General features: G+C 42.4%; 1 protein-coding gene across 2 annotated transcripts in view; it reads right to left on the bottom strand.

The window, feature by feature from the left end:
• Window positions 1–1,459: 1,459 nt before the first annotated feature.
• The window catches only part of LOC119406031 (protein O-linked-mannose beta-1,2-N-acetylglucosaminyltransferase 1), a 304,633-nt gene continuing 284,842 nt past the window's right edge, over window positions 1,460–21,250 (bottom strand). For both annotated transcript variants that reach the window (XM_037672875.2, XM_037672877.2), the window contains 14 exons: window positions 19,763–19,890; window positions 18,507–18,577; window positions 17,639–17,714; window positions 15,862–15,906; window positions 14,768–14,848; window positions 13,708–13,766; window positions 13,481–13,553; window positions 12,153–12,281; window positions 9,491–9,681; window positions 8,282–8,390; window positions 6,489–6,560; window positions 3,221–3,262; window positions 3,052–3,119; window positions 1,460–2,235 (listed from right to left, as the gene is read on the bottom strand). In XM_037672875.2, the coding sequence (XP_037528803.1) occupies window positions 2,163–2,235; window positions 3,052–3,119; window positions 3,221–3,262; window positions 6,489–6,560; window positions 8,282–8,390; window positions 9,491–9,681; window positions 12,153–12,281; window positions 13,481–13,553; window positions 13,708–13,766; window positions 14,768–14,848; window positions 15,862–15,906; window positions 17,639–17,714; window positions 18,507–18,577; window positions 19,763–19,890 (1,217 nt within the window). In that variant the 3' untranslated portion in view covers window positions 1,460–2,162. The remainder of the gene's footprint in view (window positions 2,236–3,051; window positions 3,120–3,220; window positions 3,263–6,488; window positions 6,561–8,281; window positions 8,391–9,490; window positions 9,682–12,152; window positions 12,282–13,480; window positions 13,554–13,707; window positions 13,767–14,767; window positions 14,849–15,861; window positions 15,907–17,638; window positions 17,715–18,506; window positions 18,578–19,762; window positions 19,891–21,250) is intronic.

Raw genomic sequence — 21,250 nt, 5'->3', positions numbered from 1 at the left:
CTTGCAAGATAACTCAAGCTCGTTACATCTACTGCTACCGCTTCTACAACTAATCATGCTTGTTACTTGACACGCGGCGATAACAAAAACGCCATATCGAGCACTAACGCACAGCACGCGCGAGAAAGATTACAGAACTACACCGCGTACTCACAGAACACCCTGACAACATTGCGCGATACGATGTGTCGTGGTTCGCGGTTCCCGCATGCCACGCATTAGCCGGATTCTCTCCCACTTCACCGCTCCGAAGGCGATGACAGCATCGAGGTGCGCCACTTCCCCACAGCCGCGGCCGTTTGATTTGAAAAATGCATTCACAAAATATCGAGCAAGCGCTACCGCGACTTTCGTCGCCTTTCAATAAAGTTACTTTGGATTTTCCCTGATGGATTTCCCTGAGTTTTCCCTGAGAATTCCCAGACTACTCAAAATTCCTGAGAATTCCCGGATTTCCCGGTCGGTAGACACCCTGAATTCTGTTAAACGGGCAACTATTAGTTCCAACTTCTTGTGCAAGTCATTGTCTGTCTTTGCGAGCAACACAGGTTAAAGACTAAAACTTCACGGTCTCCAACAGGCAAATTAAGGAACTTGCATGTAGTCTAAAAATAACATCTCGCATACCGGTGCTCGTATACAGTGGCATCACCCAAAAAAATCAGTTTAGAATCTGCACATTTTGAGTCACAGACTAATATAACTGCTATTAAGAAAGGCTCACCCTGCTGGCTCAGTAAGGCTGATCCCGCATTCAGTCAGCTGTTTCCGAGAACTATTTCATATATGCTTCCGTATTAGATGGTGTATCGGACTAAGCCATTCTTTTTCCTACATAGATTTCAGGTTGTTTCACTGAAATCTTCATCACTTTGCCCTTACGTTTCTCTGTCACTGCTGTGTAGAACGTCCAACATGAATATAGTTATAAGACATGCCTGGCACCAGGGGCGTAGGCAATTTTTTTCGGGGGGGGGCACCTCCTTGATCTGTAGTGGGGACGAGCAGGCAGCTAGATGTGGTCGAGTGTCATTTTCTGCTCTGTATGCTATGGCAAAAAAAAATTTCGGGGGGGGGGCACGGGCCCGGTGTGCCCTAACGTGGCTACGCCCCTGCCTGGCACTGCTGTTTGTAACTACTGCATTACCATATCTTTATAGCCCAACACGTATCATGGAACACCTCTTAAGGGGTGCATTAGCTGCATCATTTTTATATCTAATAAACTTACAAGACGCACTCTGCAGCCCCTGAACACATTCTTCTTTCCTTCAAATGAGTGGCAGCTGATGAAGCCACTGAATCATATGGCGCGGAACACTCTCAACTGAGTTTTTTCAAGCCCTCTGATGATGGCAGCATCATTATGACTGTGTTTCCAGGCCACAATGTCTGCAGTGAAACACGGAACATTGAGACATTGACATGACAGCAAGAAAGGACACAAACTCGACACATGTAACGATAAGTCTTTGTATTTCACAAAGGTGTGCCATTATAATCCTGAGTTTTTTACTGGTCAGATGTTGATTTCCAAGGCCAGTTTGTGAAGTACGGCTAGCAAGACAGCACAATGCATCAGCAGCTCTTTGCAGACCTTGGACCTAACGACTGCTTTTACAGATGTGTATTTTTTTTCGCATTGGCTTCGGACAAGTTCGCTTAAGTACTATACAACTTGAAGTGGCCATAGAACTTTGCTCTAGTGGCACACATCTGACAAGGTAATAGCTACACATGCAATGCTAGTCTCTGTCGGAGACTCGCCTAGGCACGATACTCGCGACCTACGGAACGAACCTAAGAAATGTACAGGCCTATATTACAAGCGCGATATTGAGACCTCTTGCGACACGGTCCCCATGGAGTCCTTTTGGCCGACGTTACGGTCACTTTGGCGGTACAGTTTGTGGCAGTCGGGTCTCGCACAACAGTCACCGGTCACCACGACTGTCTCGTTCTTGCGGCATCACCGCCGGCGAGCAGTAGTTGCAGACACTGACTATATTATATATATAACACGGATGCACACACACGCACACACATTGCAACGACACGTACATGCACACACACACACACGAATGAAACGATGTCTTCGCACTTCATGGCAAAAAAGAGTTCCGTGCACTTTGCAAAAGTGGAGTCTCTTCAGACTGTGGGCACTATCGCAGCCGGTCCTTGTCTATTTTCTGTCCCTCAAGGTATATGGGAGTCACTTTGGCTGGCTTGAAAGACCTGGGCAGGAAAACACGAGCACACAACTAAGCAATGAGGTTTCAGTGTTCAAACTTCAATGAAGTTATGATCATGTCTTGTTGGTACACTAACTCAGAATAATTGCGAAGTGCAAATAAAACTAACACACGGTCACTGTAATACTTGTGAACAAAGACTTTTGTAAGTTGTGCTGTTGTTTTCTGTGCCTACGTGCTCTTCCAATGTCCCTGTCATTCTTGCGGGGCTTTACATTTTCAAGAGCTTCACTTGTTTTCACAAATGATGGCAGTGTTTAAACTTCAGCATGTTGAGACATGTCCATGATAGAAAAAGAAAAGTATTTAAAAAATGAGACAACAAAAACTGACAGACTTATCAGTTTTTATTTAACTTGACATGCTTTGGGAGGTGTGTCAGCACATTTCCACTCGGCTTTTGAGTAGCTGCAAGATTGACTATTGATTACGTTTGAAGCTGAATGAGAGAATACCTTCATTACCATTTGCTTTGAAGTTTGCTCACATGACAAGTCTTGTTTTGCTTGCTCCTTTTTTCTTTTATTGCTGTCTTCTTCAGATAATGTATATTGAATGGGCACAGTACTGAATGCTTTTGTTGGGAGACGGTGCTGCACGTTGCTAACATTGCCATACCAATTTCTTGCGCTATTTTTCAACATAACAGGAGTTTGCTACAGCTGCTAAAAAATGCATGCCTTAGCAATGGGTTGCATCACGCCAAAAGACACTGCAATGTCTACACTAGTAATAACTGTTCTCATGCACCAAGTAGCACTTAACACTATAGTGTATTAGGAAACAAGCGAATACTCACGAGTAGGTAGAGTTTGGCACGCCAACAACAAGCAAATGGTTCCCCTTCATAAATAGGCGCCACATACTCTGCAAGAAAAAACAAAAAAAACAAGAGCGTTATATTGAGGTTGGGTGAGGGTCGCCAGTTGTTATAGCGAAGAAAGCAAGGTTATGTGAAATCGCTTTACCTTGTGGTAACCCCTGGGATCGAGGTCCCATATCTTGAAGCACTGCAAGCCAAGAAAAAGAAGCTTATTTCACTGGTAACGGCCACTGCTTATCGACTTTCAAACAGGACAATCCTTTTGTTCCGAGTTTGCTGATGCAGTATGCAGGGTTGCAGAAATGTCAGTATCAATTGTGAGCCCAGGCTGTTACCCTTACATGTGCACTGGGTTGTTTCTTGATGCAGCGCTAAAAGACAGAGACTATAAGAAGGAACATTCACACAGGACGAACGCTGACTCGCGAGAGGTGATAGAAGCCTTCCATATCAAAAGAATGGGTGACGCACGCGTCAGTCAGGCATCATTGTCACTGACGGAAAAAGGAGTTTTCTTTTCTGCTGAGCACATGTTCTGTGAAGTAATGCTTATGTTAGTGACTAGATTACCCCCTTTTTTATTTTTTTTTGCTTTTGCACACGGATTTTACTTTCTTTGTTCTTCTTGTTTTCTTTGATCTTTTCAAATAAATTTTTCAGTTGCTGAGTCAGTGTTCATCCTGTGTGAATGTTCCTTCTTAGTCTCAGTCTTTTAGCGCTGCATCAAGAATGCATTTGTACCAACACTAGCCCAACTTTCTATCCTGTTGCTGGGTTGTTTGGAAGTCCAGCATGTTGACAGCTCCGACTACTGAGTTTCTCAACTCCCTTTTCTTTTTTTCTCTTTATCATCCTTGTTTTTCGTTTGTGGAATTGATGATGTACTGAAGCCAATGACTAGCAAAGAATGTTACTTAAACTTCCACAAAGCCGTGCTGCTGGACATGCAAGAGTTTAAAAGTTGCTTTACACAGGCCACATCTCAAAACTGCTAAGAAACGCTTTTTGTTCCTAGCCAGACGTGATGACTAACGTCTATGGCTAGAGAATGAGTGGCATTTATTCGGTGCAAGATCAACATGCAAAAGTGCACGTTGATCTTGCACTTTTTGCACATCATCAAACTTGCACACAAATTGAGTTAGAACACAGAACAGTTAAATTCTAGTGGCTCTACAATGCCGATGAAAGCGCTGATTTGCAAATTAAAAGTTGACGTACAGTACAATGTCAAACAGAGCACGTAGTTAGTGTAGTACTGATTACTACTTAGACCAAACAAAAAGACATCCACGATGTTCTTTATCAATTCACGTCTATCTAATGTATCATATGAGGTGTCGAGTTTCTTAAAAGTGTAGACTTCTATGCAAGTGGAGTAAACTTGAATACCATATTTATTCGAATCTAGGCCGATAGTTTTTTCGGAATTTCTTAGTATCAAACTCCAGGGTCGGCTTAGATTCGAGCATTTTGAAAAACGTGCCATTTTTCATCGAGAAAAGTGTTGCAAAACTAGCGCCACCTAGACAGTATTGTAGCCGTTAGTAGCCGAGCCAACACCTGGCTTAAGTACGCACGCGAGGCCGCCATTTTTATCTTTGTGGCGAGCGTTGAGGCGAGCCGTTCGTCAGTTCGAGTCTCGCTTCGAGTGGGCTGTGTGTGGCGTAGCTCAATGGCGCCAAACGAGCGTAGTCATTATAGTGCGGCGTATAAAAGGAAACTTGTGCTAGCCACGCAGTCGTCCTCCAACGTTCAAGCTGGGCAGGACTTTGGAGTGGACGAAAAGAATGTTCGTCGCTGGAGGGGCCAACGGGAGAAGCTCTTCGCATGCGCTGCAACGAGGATGGCTTTTACCGGTACACGGAAAGGCCGTCACACTGAAATGGAGACGGCATTGGCCGACTTCGTTCGGATGCAGCGAGCAGCTGCCCTTCCAGTGACAACGAAAGTGCTCCAGGCGATGGCGAGGGCGCTTTCAAGGGAGCAAGGTGTTTTGGCGGCAGACTTCAAAGCCAGCCGAGGCTGGCTGCAGAAATTCATGAAGCGCTTTGGCTTCAGCCTCCGTCGTCGCACCTCAATCGCCCAAACGTTACCGGCTGACTATGAAGAGAAGTTGCTGGAGTTCCAGCGTTTCGTGCTTCGGAAGAGAGAAGCGAGAGCGTATCTGCTAGGCCAAATGCCGGTGTATTTTGATATGCCAGTGGCGTACACAGTCTCAGAAAAGGGGGCCAAGGAAGTGAAGGTGCGCTCTGCGGGCTATGAAAAGCAGCACGCGACTGTGATGCTGTGCTGCACAGCAGATGGGCACAAGCTCGCTCCTTATATCGTTTTTAAGAGGAAGATGCTGCCTGCCAAAGAGGCCTTCCCGCCAAACGTCATTGTGCGGGCCAAAGAGAACGGCTGGATGACCAGCGCCATGGTCGAGGAGTGGCTGAATATCGTACGGCGGCGGCGTCCAGGCGCCCTTCTGTGCAAGCATTCTCTCCTCGTGCTGGACTCGTACCGCAGGCACTTGACCGACAGCGTCAAGGGTGCGCTGGCTGAAATGGACACCGACCTCGCCGTGATACCGGGTGGCATGACGGGCCAATTGCAGCCACTTGATGTTTGCATCAACAAGCCGTTCAAGGATCGCCTGCGGGGATTATACACGGACTGGTTAAACACCGAGGACCACCAGCTGATGCCGACGGGCCGCATCAAGCGGGCATCACTGTCTCAGTTGGCAGGCTGGGTGGCTGCAGCGTGGGACGACATCCCAGGAACTTTGATCGTGCGCTCTTTCAAGAAGTGCGGCATAGCAAATGCGCTTGATGGCACCGAGGATTGCGCACTGTTTGAGGACAGCGACAAAGAGATCAGCGACGACGACTCGGAATGAGCGCGGCATCTTGATGATAAACCAACTGCTCCGTTTCATCTTCATATTTTCAATAAACGTTTTCTCTTTGTGAATTTTACCTGGCCTACATTCGAGGTAAGTTTTTTTTTTTTTCGGGCTTCGGACTTTAGGGGGTCGGCCTAGATTCGAGTAATTACGTTACTAGATTTGGGTAATTGTAGTGGTAGTAGTCCTGTGGCTGTTATGTGCTGCTGAGATCAAATTAACGTTGTTGGTTTGATCCCAACCAGAAAATGTGAAGAAAAATACTCCTGTAGCAAATGAAATGAGGGAAATTCAAACCCAAGCGATTGAAGTCAATCTGGGTTCGCGCACCACGACATGCCTCCTAATAAGCTAACTGTTTTGGAACATGAAACTCCGAATGTTTCTTAAATAATTTTTTCTAAACTTGTGTTCTCTTGAAGAACGGGCAGTGTTTATACATAAGAGCTGCCCTTGAAACAGCATGCCCACTGCATATCAGTGGGTGGCACTGAAAATAATTGCATGCAGATTATCAGCGTACCTTGGCAATTTGAAGCCACGTTGAGAAATCTCTGAGGCCGTTCATCTTGAAGAACATGACGTAGACCTCCCCCTGCATGAGACGCGACGTGCAAGCGCTCAGAACAATCAGCATTCTGTGATGCAGCGCAGAAGACACAACACTGAGAAGAAAGCGAACAAAGCGAATGCTAATTCTGAAAAATTAAGAAATGATATACCTATATAGACCGCGTGCGCCAGCAAATTATACTATGTGATATGACATGCGGAGAGGGGGATGGTATATGTTGGGTATGACGGTCTACTGGTAGATCAGTAATGACATAATCTTCACAAAGCCAGATGCAATACTGCGTTTGATGAAAGCAGAAATAATGTGCCTCAACGATGTGTGCTACACTGCAGAAGTGGCTTGAAGTGAAGCAGCCTGAAGAGTGACATGGCATGTCAAGTCACACCAGCCAATAGACAAGAAGCTCAGTGGTAGCCTGAAGTGTCAAAGGACAAGAAGCATTGCTTACTTGGCACGGACACGAAAATTTTCAGTTAGTTTTTTTTTTTTGCGTCAACTAAAAGGCCAAGCCCTGAAGAGACCACAATATGTAAGTGAAACCTGAAAAATTAATTACATCGCATTCTCAAAATGTCGGTTTGGTTCTATTGTACCCTGACATCATAACATATATGGTATGAGCAATTGACTCGGTGACGTTTCCATGGCCACTCCACTCCACCATTGGCGACGTGCAAGCAATCAATTTGTTTGCTTTGGTACCTGGTGTCATCACAACTAACCATACTGGCGCGTGAAGTCACCAGAATTTGTAGTGTACCCTGATGTCACGCTAGTGTCGATGTCAGTAGGTGCACCATGTGAAAAGTGACTTTAATGTCAAAATAAAGACTTACCAGCATTTATATGAGCTTCACGATTGCTCAGAGCCATCTCTTTGTAAAGGAGATTTGTATGGCAGATAAAACACAGCTCCAAAAATTGTTGCCAGCACCCCTTTCAAACACCTTCAATGGTTTTCCGCATGCTGTACATTTGTCTGGTCTTGTCCTGCTTTTTGTGAAGTTTCCAAGATGCTAAAATATCAGCACACTTTTTACATAGCAACCTGTTTAACCACTCAGCTGTTATGCACCCAACTGTGTAACAGAGGCAAGCAGTACAGCACTACAAGAGCCATTAGGTGCACTGTAAAAACCTGCATATAACACTAGATCATTTGTCTATGCTCTAAGATACTAATTTTTTTGTGCCTTGTACATGTAATCGAGGAATTTCCCATTTCTAATCTGCAGCTTCAATTCTTCAAGGCTGCGATGCTATCCGTTCACTAACTAGTAGACTACTGTACAGCTGCCCTGACTTTGTCGCCCATAGATGAATTTCTGCGGAAGAATGCCTCTGTGCAAAGGGAGACTCCGCGTAAATCTTAAATTTTTTTTTTTAAAAGCTTGTATCTGTCCAAAGTAATATGTCCTGAAAGTACCACCTTGTATTATATTCAGGTTCATATTAGCGTATGAGGGTCACTATGGTGACATGACCATAGCCAAGCTACCTGCCACGGTGGTCTAGTACTAGTTATGGTGCTCGATTGCCAACCCGAAGGTCGTGGGATGGAATCCCGGCCACGATGGCCGCATTTTCGATGGAGGCGAAAATGCTCGAGGCCAGAGTACTTAGATTTAGGTGCACGACAAAGAACCCCAGGCTGTTGAAATCCGAGGAGCCCTCCACTACGGCGTATCTCATAATCATATCGTGGTTTTGGGACGTTGAACAACAAAACAGTCTCTTACCTTTGTGTCAGGGATGAAATTCTCTTCGCATGGACTTTTACTGTGGTCCAACACAATGGCTCGTCTCAGCAGGTCATGGATCACCTGCTCGTAGTTTTCCTTCTTGACGCTGCACAAATAAAAGATTGTCAGTATCTTGAGCTAACGCTAAGGAGAGGGCTGGCAAATGTGTATGCTTTCATGAGACACTCATTAATTTGTTATGACATTCTCAGTTGATTTCCTTTGTTGATCGAGCATCATTTGATTGAGCACCCCCCATGTGTGTGTACAGTCAAACCTCATTACAACATAGTTGCGCCTGACATGAAAATGGTTTTGTTATGAACATATGCTTATGACACTGCGCTTAATGCCAAGACTATTCTCCGTTTACCTTGTTATAACGAATTATTCATTATATTGTATTTGTTATCGAGGTTGAACTATATATCTACACACACAGATGGGAAGTGCTCATACCTTCCCATTTCCCCCAGATAGAAAAACTTATCTATGCTCGTTCTACAATATCGGAAGAAAAATTGTTTAAACCTCTTATGAAATATTTCAGTGGCACTCAATAAATCAGTCCAACCTTGATATTGTCACGTGGTTGTGATGGTGAAAAAAGCAATCACAGCTGGTAAAGGTCACACTCTTTATTGCGTGAACTTGTGCCCAAAATAAGAATGACACTCATAGTGCAACGATATCGGTGCACACTGTCGTTGGTTGTCGAATAATTTGATCAGTGGCATAGCATGTCAGTATTTATAGATGTGGTATTGAAGATTCCAGCGTTATTGTTGGTGGCCAGGTTAGTTCCAGAATAAACTTTGCTGGGTGCACAATCTTATCGGAAGATTGTAAAATAACCGGGAATGTTCTGAGACGTTCGGGTGCGGTTTGCGCAAGGTAGTGGTTACACGTGTAACGGGCTGGTAGCATAAAAATAGAAATTAAAAAGAAAACGCACGTGGCAATATAACGGCAAATATAACGAATTATTGGTTATAACGACTTAGATGAAGAATAGCCTTGCCATTAAATACAGTGCTATGAATATACGTTTACGGAGAGTTTTCACATATAATGAAACCACTTCCATGTAAGGCACAACATCGTTGTCCCAAGTTCTGACTGTAGCAGGATGCAAACTGCGTGCCGTACTATACTTATGGTAAAGGCCCCATTGCGAATGCTAAGACATGCACGTGCGTTGATTACCTGTCAATCTCCTTCAGCTGAACGGCAGGCTGGGTGTTGAAGGCGTGCTTCTTGAAGTAGACGTCTTGGAAGTAGGAGTTCATGTTCAGGCCCGACGAGCCGAAGTGGTATGTCCGAGACACGTCCGGCACGATGCACTCGCGTCCTTTGCGAACGTCCGGCAGGCGCATCCACATGTCCCAGTCCCAGAGCTTCTCACATTCACGTGCAAAGTGATGGCAAAAAAATGCGTGTGCATGAGCAAAAATATCTTAGTCTCTAGCAGTTACCCTATAAAAGGATAATGCTCTTAACAAAAAATATTTTTCACACCTTCTTATGTATAACAATGAAATTACATTTCAGCGAAAGCTATTGGACGAAATTCCACTGCATAAATGCTTATTGCGGTAATGCTACATGCGCATACGAATTCATAAAATGAGTTATGCAAACACCTGCATAGTAGGCAAAGATTTATGCAATGAAAATAACAAACAAAACAACAACTTTTTTTCGCCATTTTGTAGTATGAAGCTACAAACAAAATCGATATGAATATCTCAGAAGGAAACCTACCAATGTAACTAACCGGCCCAGCAAACCATTCTTTGTCAGGAGGAAATCTTTTAAATTCATAAATATGCCTTCAATCAATATACTAAAAATTTGCTGAAAACTGGAAAGGTTCCATCAACGAAGGTTCAAGTTCGCAACCATACCTTTGAAAGCAAAGTGTATAGCATATTATACGTTTGTATCACTCTGCTATATGTGAACTGCGTCAACTGAAAAGATGTAAAGGAAGATACTGCTACAGTACACTAGCTTTGAGACATGTGGCTAACATGTGAATTGCCTAGAGCGACAATGCAATGGCTTCAAGTGTAGGCCACAGAGCTCGTTGAAAATCAAAGATGAGGGCACGCGTTTTCGTCTTTACTCTTTCATGCATAAGGGGAGACGCGGGTCTTTTTTTTATTTCTTTTATTAGCTGGGTGAACTGAACAAAATTTAATAAGCTTATCCCATTTTTTTCTGCAGATTCCAAATCTCTAATTAGATTTTTGATAGCTGCATTAGTACAAAAGATGTGCAATCTCTAAAAGCATATTTCTTACGGGAATTTTTGGCAACTTTGCTTTGTCAAACACAGAAACAAAGTATGTGGCAAGGCTGCCAGAGAGCTGGTTTAGCCGGTGATGCTAATCCGATTGTCTTCAACAAACTTTGAATGCAAAATAAATAGACGTAAATGTGAGAGAAATTTTTTGCTGCATACTATTTCTGATAATCGAGAATTATAATTTGGTGAACAACATTATAAGAAAATAAATAGCATCACCGGTTAGACCGGCTTCCTGGCAATCTTGCCACATACTTTGTTCTTGTGTTTGACAAAGCAAAGTTGCCAAAAACCCCCGTAAGAATCATGCTTAAATATGTGTTAGAAATCGCATATATTTTGTTCTAATGCAGCTATTAAAAATCTACTTAGATACAGTAGAACCCCGCTGATACGTTTTTGAAGGGACCGTAGGAAATAAACGTAAGAGACGGGAAACGTAACAGCCGAAAAACAGGAAAAACGGCAAAATATTTAGTGGTACAGAATTTTATTTCAATTCTTACGAGCAGCACGAAAATTGGCGCGCTCAGCCGCGATCTAGTCGATGGATAGAAACGCGGAGCTTAGGACGGCCTTATCCACAGAAATGTAATCAACGTATGTGATTTTTTTAACACCAACAGCTGTAGGCATGAAAAAACTAAGCACACGCAATCACGACCGGCGCGGCGAGTCCGACCGCGAACCGCACGCACGACCATGCGAGCTCCAACCAGCTCGAACTCCTCCCGTTCTCCGACAAATAACGATGATGATGAGTCTACGCCAACGCGATGGCAGAAGTGAATGCCAATCTCGAAGGCCTTGCTTTCGCAAGCAATTACGTCATACACGCCATGTTTGTGCAATGCAAATCTCAGAGGCTATGCTTTTGTCAATAGTAAATGCCAATCTCGAAGGCCTTGCTTTCGCGAGCAGTTACGTCATAGACGCCATCTTTGCAATTTGAATCTCGAAGGCCATGCTTTTGTTTGCATCAATTGAAAGATTCTGTTGCTTGCGCCTCTCATGCGGCTAATATTACGGTCAAACGAGGCCAAGCTGCGTGAAAATGCGCCATGGCCGCTCTCTTTGGTAGTCACTCGGTCGGCTCCGGGCGCACTTCGCGACGTATCATACGGGAACGGTCCGACAGTTACGACGTAACAGCGGGGTTCCCAATACATTGTATCCTATGGGAGCTATGCCGGGACCCGCGGAAAACGACGTAACAGCCGGGAAAACGTAACAGCCGGGAACGTAACAGCGGGGTTCTACTGTATTTTGAATCTGCAGAAAAAGCTGAATAAGTGTATTAAATTTCATGCAATTCACCCAATTTTTAAAAAACCATTTTTTAAGACCCACGTCTCCCACACGGACAAAAGAGAGAAGTCAGGACAACACAAACACCGGCTGCTATCTTGTGTCTATGTTTGCACACCCTGTCTTTTTAACATGAATACCTACTAAGTAGCTCAGGTCTCTGTTATTCTAAGTTTTAAACTCTCTTGTTGTTTATTTGTATGTTGTGAAATACAGTGAATATGAGTTGATATGACACTGGGCACCCACCTTTTCAGGAGTGGGCCACCGGGGTTCCAGCTCTTCCTTGTACAGGCTACGCTTGAGGATCCATCCAAGACCAGGCATAGTCTCCACTCTGTACAACTGTGCCGGGTCCTCACTTGTGTGCTCGTAACCCTGAAAGCAATTCGAAAGATAGACGAGTTAGTACCTCAAGCAGTGCTCATTTACCGTAAACTTTACTTAAAGCTTACAATAGGGCTACTGATTAACTGGTGAAGGCTGAGTGAATTAAGCTGACGCTTTTCAAAAAAATGTTACTCGGCATGAGCAAGCAAATATCCAACCAAGTAGTGTCAATCTCAGATTCGCAGAAGAAACAATTTCTTTCTGTTTCAACCCTTCTCTTGTTCCCTTTTCCTTGTTCCTATATTTCTCTCTGTGCACCACAGAGCTTACTATGAGGTGCGACATTCACACAGTAATTTTTTAAAAGCTTTTGTAGTGCTCGGGGACATTCACTGAAATGTGGACTGGAATGTCACCCCTTTGGTTTTCTGTAAGAAAACTATCAAACGTGTGAATAAAAAAAAAAGTGGAGGAATGAATGCATCTGCAGTGAGAAAGGCATTTTGTGAATCGAGTTTCTGGTTAGTAAACATCCTTCTAGGAAAGCCAACTTACAGGTTTTCGCAAAGTATCATTTTGTAGTCGTAATATTATGGTCACAACACATGTACCTTGGCCTATACTCTTGAAATAGAGTGTCAAGTTACAAAAAGCAAGTTATCCCATCTTCCTTATTACGTGCTTTCTTGGCAAGCTTGTTCTTATTTTTGCAAGACAGGGTCAATGCTATAAAAACATGGACAAAGGTAAAGGCACATAGAAAGCGACCAACTGTGCTACTGCTGTTTTCCAAACGCCTTTGCCTCCATCCATGTTTTTAGCACTATTACTTCTGTACCATGAACAGGAGTAACACCAAAGCTGATGCTTTGGTGTTATTGTTTTTGTTTTCTCATTTACAAATAATGCATGGCTACTACTTGTAGTAGACTTCTTTATGTTGCCATTTGCATAGATGTGTATGCTGTACAGTCAAACCGCACTTTAACGAAGTCGCATCAAAATTACTTCGTTATATCCGAAAATTCGTTATAAACGTATACTCGCAACACTGCATTAATGCCAAGACTATTCTTCATTTACGTCTTTAGAACAAGTAATTTGTGATGCCTGTTTTCGTTATTGTACAATGAATTCGAATAGCACTGTTGATATGCAGTGCAGTTGAGTACACTGTCACGAGCAAAGTAAACAGACAAGTGAATCTGTTCAAGACTGTCGAGCGAGCGAGCAAAGCCTGCTCTCACCTGGTCATTCCAAGCAGAAATGCAGTAAATGGAGTCGTCCTCTTCGAGCAGCCTCAGCGTTTGACTAAAGTAGCTGAGTTGAAAAAAGAAGAAGACGCGAAGACTTCAGAGATTGCATTAACCTTACACTGTAAGTACTATGCATTCAACATTCATAGCCATATTATGACGCAGACGGATGCTTTTTCATCAGGCCACTGGGAAATAGAAGTCAATCTGAAGCATACCTGAAGAAGTCTGGAGATACATCCAGATCCTCTTCTATTACAATGGCATACTGAGCATCCTGAAGCAGAGAGGGGGAAAAGTGATTACAGAGCGTCAAACAGCACAAGGTCTGCTCTACATCAAGCGCTGCAGAACAACATGAGCTCGATAATAGTTAATGAAAATCAAAAGCAAATGCAAAATGTATGAAATGCCTTGCATTTGGAGTAAAAGCGAACACTTCATTAGGAAGCTTTATTACTATATATCATTTCGGATGTCTTTAAAACTACGCTATACATGTTCTCATGAGGTGCTGAGTAAAGCGTCTTACATTGCGAACACATGGAAAACCGTTAAGGTGGTAGCAAAAGCTGGCATACAAAATACAAAGCACTTTTGCAACAATGGTGCAGTCTTCCCAGGACCTGGCACTGTCAGAACTGGTGGCTGATATCAGTAATGACAACTAACCATCACTGATACTCGACCTACAAAGAGGGACGGCGAAGATAACTTCGCCATTTATGTTTTGCTATCGCGACAAAGAGCAAGTCACAAGGATGAATTTCAATTGAAGCTGGCAGCCCAGGCATGAAGTTGGCAAATGCTTGGTAGAAGCCAAATTCACACACATCACTTTCTTAAAGTTGAACACTGACATTAAAAATGTAAGTGCGACATAGGAACTCTATAATGCTTCTTGGAAATATTAACATACAATAATTACACTCTTAACTGTACTAATGGGTTGTAATGACACAATGGTGATCTTTTGGTGTCAGATGCGACTTCATCGTAAGAATATTCTCAGATATCCTCAGTGCAAGCCAGTGCTCGTATTATCGAAATGTAACATCTTAATGCATTTATAATGGTACAGGAAAGGCACTGCAGTCTCGCGCAATTTCATTATAATAAGAATCAGAAGCACCTTCAGTGCAAGCCGGAACTCAAAGTTCGTGAATTTGTCTCTACTCTACATTACACAGCTCTACACTGCATGAAAGAACCCAATGCTGTGCCCTCACAGTGGTTTCCATGTAGCCTGTCTAGTTTGTATTCTCAGCAGATACTTACGGGAAAGAGGTTGAAGGTTGCAGTGAGACTAGCCTTGTAATGTTGAGATATCCGGGCATTCTTCATGCCTATTGGCGTGTGCTGTGAAAACAAACATGGAACAGTGGCATGCATCACAGCTCTGATATATACGGCATATTTGCATCACTTGGCCACAAGAAAATGAGATTAGCTGCTTAATTATTGCCTTATTACCAAATGCCATTTGCCCCCATGGTACCACATAGACATATTTACCAGCATTAAAGCTTAATGCCATCTTAAACTTGTTTAGCTGTCAAAAGTTGCACATGAAAGGTAGATTCAGACATAAATTGAAGCAACTTCACAGATAATACGCCTATTAATAATTTTGCTATCATATCATGAACTGCAGAAGTGTTGAAAGGCGGGCAAGTTGGTATAGGTTCATACTGAAAATTGGCAGCGCAAACAAACGGGACACAGAAGAGGAACACAAACAGGCGCAGACTGAAACTTGGATTTATTCACAGAAGATAATATATACCAGAAAAAACTACTATATAAACCAGAAAAACTACCAGATAATATATACCAGAAAAGATTGTGAAATCTCGTTTATGGACGACACCTGATTATGGTGGATCCTTCCCTCATGTATTTCCCTTTCCCTTCATGTTTTTTCTGGTATATATTATCTTCTGTGAATAAATCCAAGTTTCAGTCTGCGCCTGTTTGTGTTCCTCTTCTGTGTCCCGTTTGTTTGCGCTGCCAATTTTCAGTATGAACATATCATGAACGTTTGCCAGCCAAATAGTTTCTAAAATAATATCGTTATGGGAATCTTATGAGGTGGAAGCACACAGAGATTATAAGGCAATAATAATATGATTGTCAAATTTACTGCATTCATTGCAGCTATCATCATTACTGCATTTATTGCAATTAACATTGTTTTACGTGTATCAACAGATTTGGATGTGAATGGGATATGAAAACTTGAGATCTGAGACATTAAAGAGCCTTTACTCTATGGGTAGAATATTGCACGAAAATAAAATTAACATTGTAATTGGCTCTTGCAAAGTAGAGTATGAAAAATGACATTAAAAAAGGATAAACGCTCAACTCACCTGTATTCCCCTAATGTTGAACAGCTTCGTGACTTCCAATGGCTCCTGCAAATCAATTGTACAACCAAGATAAAATATGCGACTGACAGTGGTTTAATTGAATGAATGGCTAACTAGTCAGTAATATTTTAAACACTGACAGAATGTCATAAACTAAAATAAGAGCATCCTATACAGGCAGTAATCAAAGGTTAGCTAGAACGTTTTTTTATTCGTATAACCAGATTTTTCCCACGAAAAGGGAAAATGCAAATAAAATGCACCAACAAAAGACAGCATGTGCCTGAGATTGCCCAAATAACATGTAAACATAACAGCCTTGCATTTCAACTGAGTGAACAGGCTGGAACACTGTCTGTTGTTACGCAAGACTTACATATCGCAGCAAACATGTTTTGTCTGAAAGACACTCACTTGCATCAGCATTTGACTAAAGCTACGATCCTAGACAAGCAAGCTGTCACTTGACAAATCAATAAAAGTAAAATTGCTGAACTGTTTTTCATATCTGGTCTGTAACAACAAACCTAGCAAATGTTTTTTTTTTCTTCCATATTATTTGGTACAATGCAACTTCAACACAAGGTATCCCAATTTTTTCTAAAGCCTTCTCCCTACCATGACAGCAAAATTGCGTAGATGTTCTTTCCATGTCACGCTCACCGTGGACGATATGCAACAGAAATTGGACATGCGAAATTCCACCAGACAATATACACTTGCTGCTGTTTTACTCATGAGACATTAACAAGATTTTTTCTTTTTGCAATAAATGAAGCTCTAAAACCTTCAAATCCTAGAAAATATACTTAAAAGTGTCACAGCACTCATAATGTGCTACACTACTTGTTTCTATGGAAACGTCTATTTTTGTACACAGCAGACGGAAGTGTCGTGACTATATCATTAATGTCTTTGTGTGTAGCAATAGATTAATATATAATTGCATTTCGAAACTTGGGGTACTGGCAGTGGCGGATCCAGAGGGGGGGCGGTAGGGGCGATCGCCCCCCCCAAAACATGTGTCAGCCCTCCCCCCCGCCTGCCTGCAGTGCCTGTCTCTCCTCATCCCTACCCTACCACCCCCCCCCCCCCCCGGTCAGATGAAGGAACCGCCCCCCCCAAAGTTGGCACCTGGATCCGCCCCTGGGTACTGGGATGGCTCCAATTTCAACGGCGCTGAGGTTGCTATATGTGAATGCAGCTGGAAAAATTGTACGCAGCATTCTGGTTTATGTTTTCATGTGCAATGACGTCATTACCCAGCCTTAGTGCTTACATGATGTCGTGAAATTCCGTACCTCGTCATAGTACCATAATAATAACGATGACATCAAGTCTAGTAGTGTTTACTGAACAATCATAGTATCAAACTAAAATTTTTACAGCTTTCAGATTTTCTGAGTGTCATCTCCTAATGTGCAAGAAGCATATGGCTTCTACAGCATAGAAAATATGTCAGTATTTATTTAGTTAACAAATTAGAAGCCAAGTGACCAATTTCGAGGTATTAGCAATTTGCTTTGAGGTGTTTGAAGTGGTGATTATCTGATCTCGTCACTCACTACTGGGCCTTGAAAAACAGACTGATCATGCTAATGAGATTGAACTTAATATCCCAACTATGTGTATGAGTGCACGCACAGCTGTCCGATGAATTTCAGATTAGAGTTCAACATCTCACAGGAAGCTGATTACAGATTGCAAAGCAAATTTTTAGGCTGAGTATTGCTACAATGAAAAAATACTAAGAGATAAACGTGGATCGTGGCCGTACCTCAAAGTACCCATCAATAAATACTGTGATCATTCTGGGATTCACCCCGTGAGCCGACAGCAGTGACCGGAGCATCCTGAAATCAAGTTATAGATGAAAAAAAAAAAATTTAAAAAAGACACATTGCAAGTATACTACTCATGAGAGCATGCAAAGCATGCCTGAGAGTAATGTCACTAGGTAGCAAAGTAAAAAGGCAGCCATGAACTTCCCAAAAGTAGCCAAAAAAAGTAATCAAGCTACAACTAAAGTATCTTCTAAGGTACTTGTATTCTCTGTGATAATGTAGCACGCAAATTGTTCTGTGAACATCTAAGAACTGAGGTAGCCAATTGAGGGTCAGTTGGCACATCAATTGACCCTACTGATGCTTTGCTTTCTAATATAAATCATACACAGCAGAAACAGGTTTCCATATCCCTATAAGGCAAAACCAGGCTATTTATTTATTGATCCGTTTATTTACTTTTCTTAGTTATTAATCATATTGCTGTTAATGGAAATTCACTCAAACCTCATTAAAACAAAGTCACATCTGCCACGAAAATAACTTGGTTATATTCGAAAATTCGTTACATACGATTATTTTTAACACTGTGTCTATGACAACACTATTCTTCATTTACTTCGTTATAACCGATAATTCGTTATGTCGAGGTTTGAGTGTTGTAACATTGTTGCTAATTTACAAATATAATGAAGTTGTTGGTGTCAATTTTAAATATAGCCAAGAGCTGGCAATCACGAATTACAGCAATATCGAGATTTTCTGCAGAAGACAGGCTTCTGACGGAGCCAGTTTGATGTAAAGTAGCGAAATCCAGAAACCCTACTTCGAAGAGTGGGTCTCCACAGGGAAGGCACTGACCTGTACAAGTAGTGGGGCCTATTGCTGGCAACAATGGCCACTGGCACGTCTTTTACCCTGTTGTTCGGGACCTGCAGGCATCAAATGGTAACAGTTCGTCAAAAAAATCAGAACAAATAGAACAACAAGTTCTGGAAAATAATAAATTGGGGCAAGCTGACATTTTTTTTATCCTTTCTACAACATGAAGTGTGAATACTATAGAAGACACAGAAATGACAAGACTAAAAACAAGACCACAGCGTGGGCTGATTTTGTCGCAACGTGAATTTACACAGTCTATAACAATGATCATGTCATTAAGAGCAATTTAAACCATTGTATATGAAATTGTGTTCTGCACATTCTGCATTCCACTTTATAATATGCTAAGGCTTCTTACAATATGCCCATAGTTTTCAAATTTTGCGCTTTTAAGGCGGTAAACAAATGCGGAAAAATGAAAAAGAGACCGAGTTTATTTGGCATGAAAGTGATTCCGATGATCATATAAGCAAATAGCATGTCAAAAATTTCAGTCGGAAAGACGATGTTTACTTGAAAGCAAAACATAATTTGCACTGAACAGAAGCTTTGCTGCACATCAGTGTAGTACAGTGCCGCTTCAAGATCCCTTACACTTGAAGAGGAGCTCTCACAATCACCGAGCTTTCGCTACTTCTAACCACAGATAATTTATCGAACAGGTGATGTTTACCATTTAAAAGATTTTTAAAGATATTTAAAAGATATTTAAAAGATTTCTTTTCTTGCACCAAAACAAGGGTAGGCTTCACTGCACACGAGTGAGTTCACCACTAAATGACTCACAGTAAAAAAGCTCATTTCCCAGATTAACCACATTTAGTTTTCTTTTTTTGCATGGTTAAAAGCATGCATTGGTAACATGACTGACACCATTTCGAAACTAGACAGATTGAAACAAAACTAAATGTCTGTGCTCTCAAGTTCAACTCTTTCAGCAGCTTCTCGTGATACCTGGTGATATTCACAAAACAACAACAATAAACATGCGAATCATGTGGAAGAAGCACAGAGTAACACAGGAGCTAAAGTGGTGTTGAGGCGCCTGAATGAAAAAGAAGCAAAGAGCGCTCAAACGAGGTGTTTTCTTCACCTGTCTTTTTTGCAAGCACGCACTAGACAGGCTCAGCTCGTCTTGTGTCCTTAAAGTACACAAGACACTGCAGGACACCGTAATAAATGTGAGAGAGAATCAGTGGACACGGACTTTGCATCTCTGCCGGCGTACTTACAGGTTCTGGTGAGAACGTCAGTGGGGCTGGGTCGGCACAGCTGCAAACACTGCCGTAGCCCTCAATGTGGTTGCAGAAGGCCCGGCGACGCTGGTTCTCCTCGTTATCGGGCCAGTCGCACTCGCTCTCTGCAAGGCAAAAGCATTTACTGAAAGACGGATGCTTCAAGTGCTCAGCAGTGTCTGAATGATGGAAACCACAGCATCACTCAAGAAGGTTGTGCAAAGGTCTTTGCCATGGCAACAACTCTGCTTGGGCACTGTTTCTTGGGACAACTAGGGCCAACAAACTAACGACGCCTAATTATATGTCAAAATTCTTTTCCACTCCTGTCACCCTTTCTTAATTCTTGAAAGAAGCGGCAGTAGACCCTTCATTGAGCCTTCTTTTTCGATCTCTTCCTATTTTTCTTCTCAATGCCCTTGCTGTAGTGGCACTGCGCACTTTTCATTGAATGAACAACCGAAGTCACATGTTACGGTCAGTGAAAGTCATGACAGGTCTGGTCAAGTGTGCGCGACACACAGACTGGCCGTAGACATTCCAACAAGTGCCTTAGACATAGACATGTGTGGTGCCTTTCACTCTTTCTGTTGAAAGGTGGCTCCCAGAAAAAGAACAACACGTCGATTTCAGTTTTCAATTTTGACAGTCTTTGTGCCGCGCAGACGCTGCATCACACAGGCTTTTCATCACTTGCCGACACCATATCTATCAATTGATCTATGCACCACACTTGCTTACTTTTTTTTTGCACTGCCAAACCTGGTGAGGGGTTGTTTAAAGAGGCATGCTGAACTGGCATGCACGAAAAGAATGAATTGTTCCTGCTGCTAGCAAGTGTACAAGTATGGCAGGGCTGGCAGAGAGAGAAAGCAAGAACAGGAAAGGCATGGAGGTTAACCAGACGAGCATCAGGTTTGCTACCCTACACTTTGGGTAAGGGAATAGGGAGTAGAAAGAGGGAAAAGAGAGAAAAGCCAAGCACTGCACACACACACAGCAGTACTACTGGTCATTGAAGTCGAAGTTCCTCTGACGTACAGTCCTCAGAGATTGAAATGTCACATCAATTTCTTTCAGTACACTGAAACCGCGATATAATGAACACGGATATAACGAAATATCGGTTATAACGAAGTAAATGAAGAATGGTCTTGCAATACATAGTGTTAAGAATATACGTTTATAACGAATTTTCGGATATAACAAAGTTATTTTCGTGTAGGATGTAACTTTGTTATAAAGAGGTTCGAGTGTATAACGACTTCTATGATCGTCGCTCAAGATAACCGTATCATATGTCGCTACGAATCTGGCTGCTGAAAAGTAATGTTCGTTCTGATGTCAGTGTTCGACTCAATAAATTATGCTGATATGACGCGAACTGTGCACTACTTAACCCTAAATTCTCACGTTTCAATCCGTGAGTACTGCACACGAGTTCAGCATTCTGGCATTTGATTGGGAAATCGCGGCCTTTCTGAC

This window comes from Rhipicephalus sanguineus, chromosome 9 (assembly GCF_013339695.2).
Source record: "Rhipicephalus sanguineus isolate Rsan-2018 chromosome 9, BIME_Rsan_1.4, whole genome shotgun sequence".
NCBI classification, from domain to species: domain Eukaryota; kingdom Metazoa; phylum Arthropoda; class Arachnida; order Ixodida; family Ixodidae; genus Rhipicephalus; species Rhipicephalus sanguineus.
The sequence above is the reverse complement of the archived record's forward strand: the minus strand, read 5'-3'. Positions and strand labels throughout refer to the sequence as shown.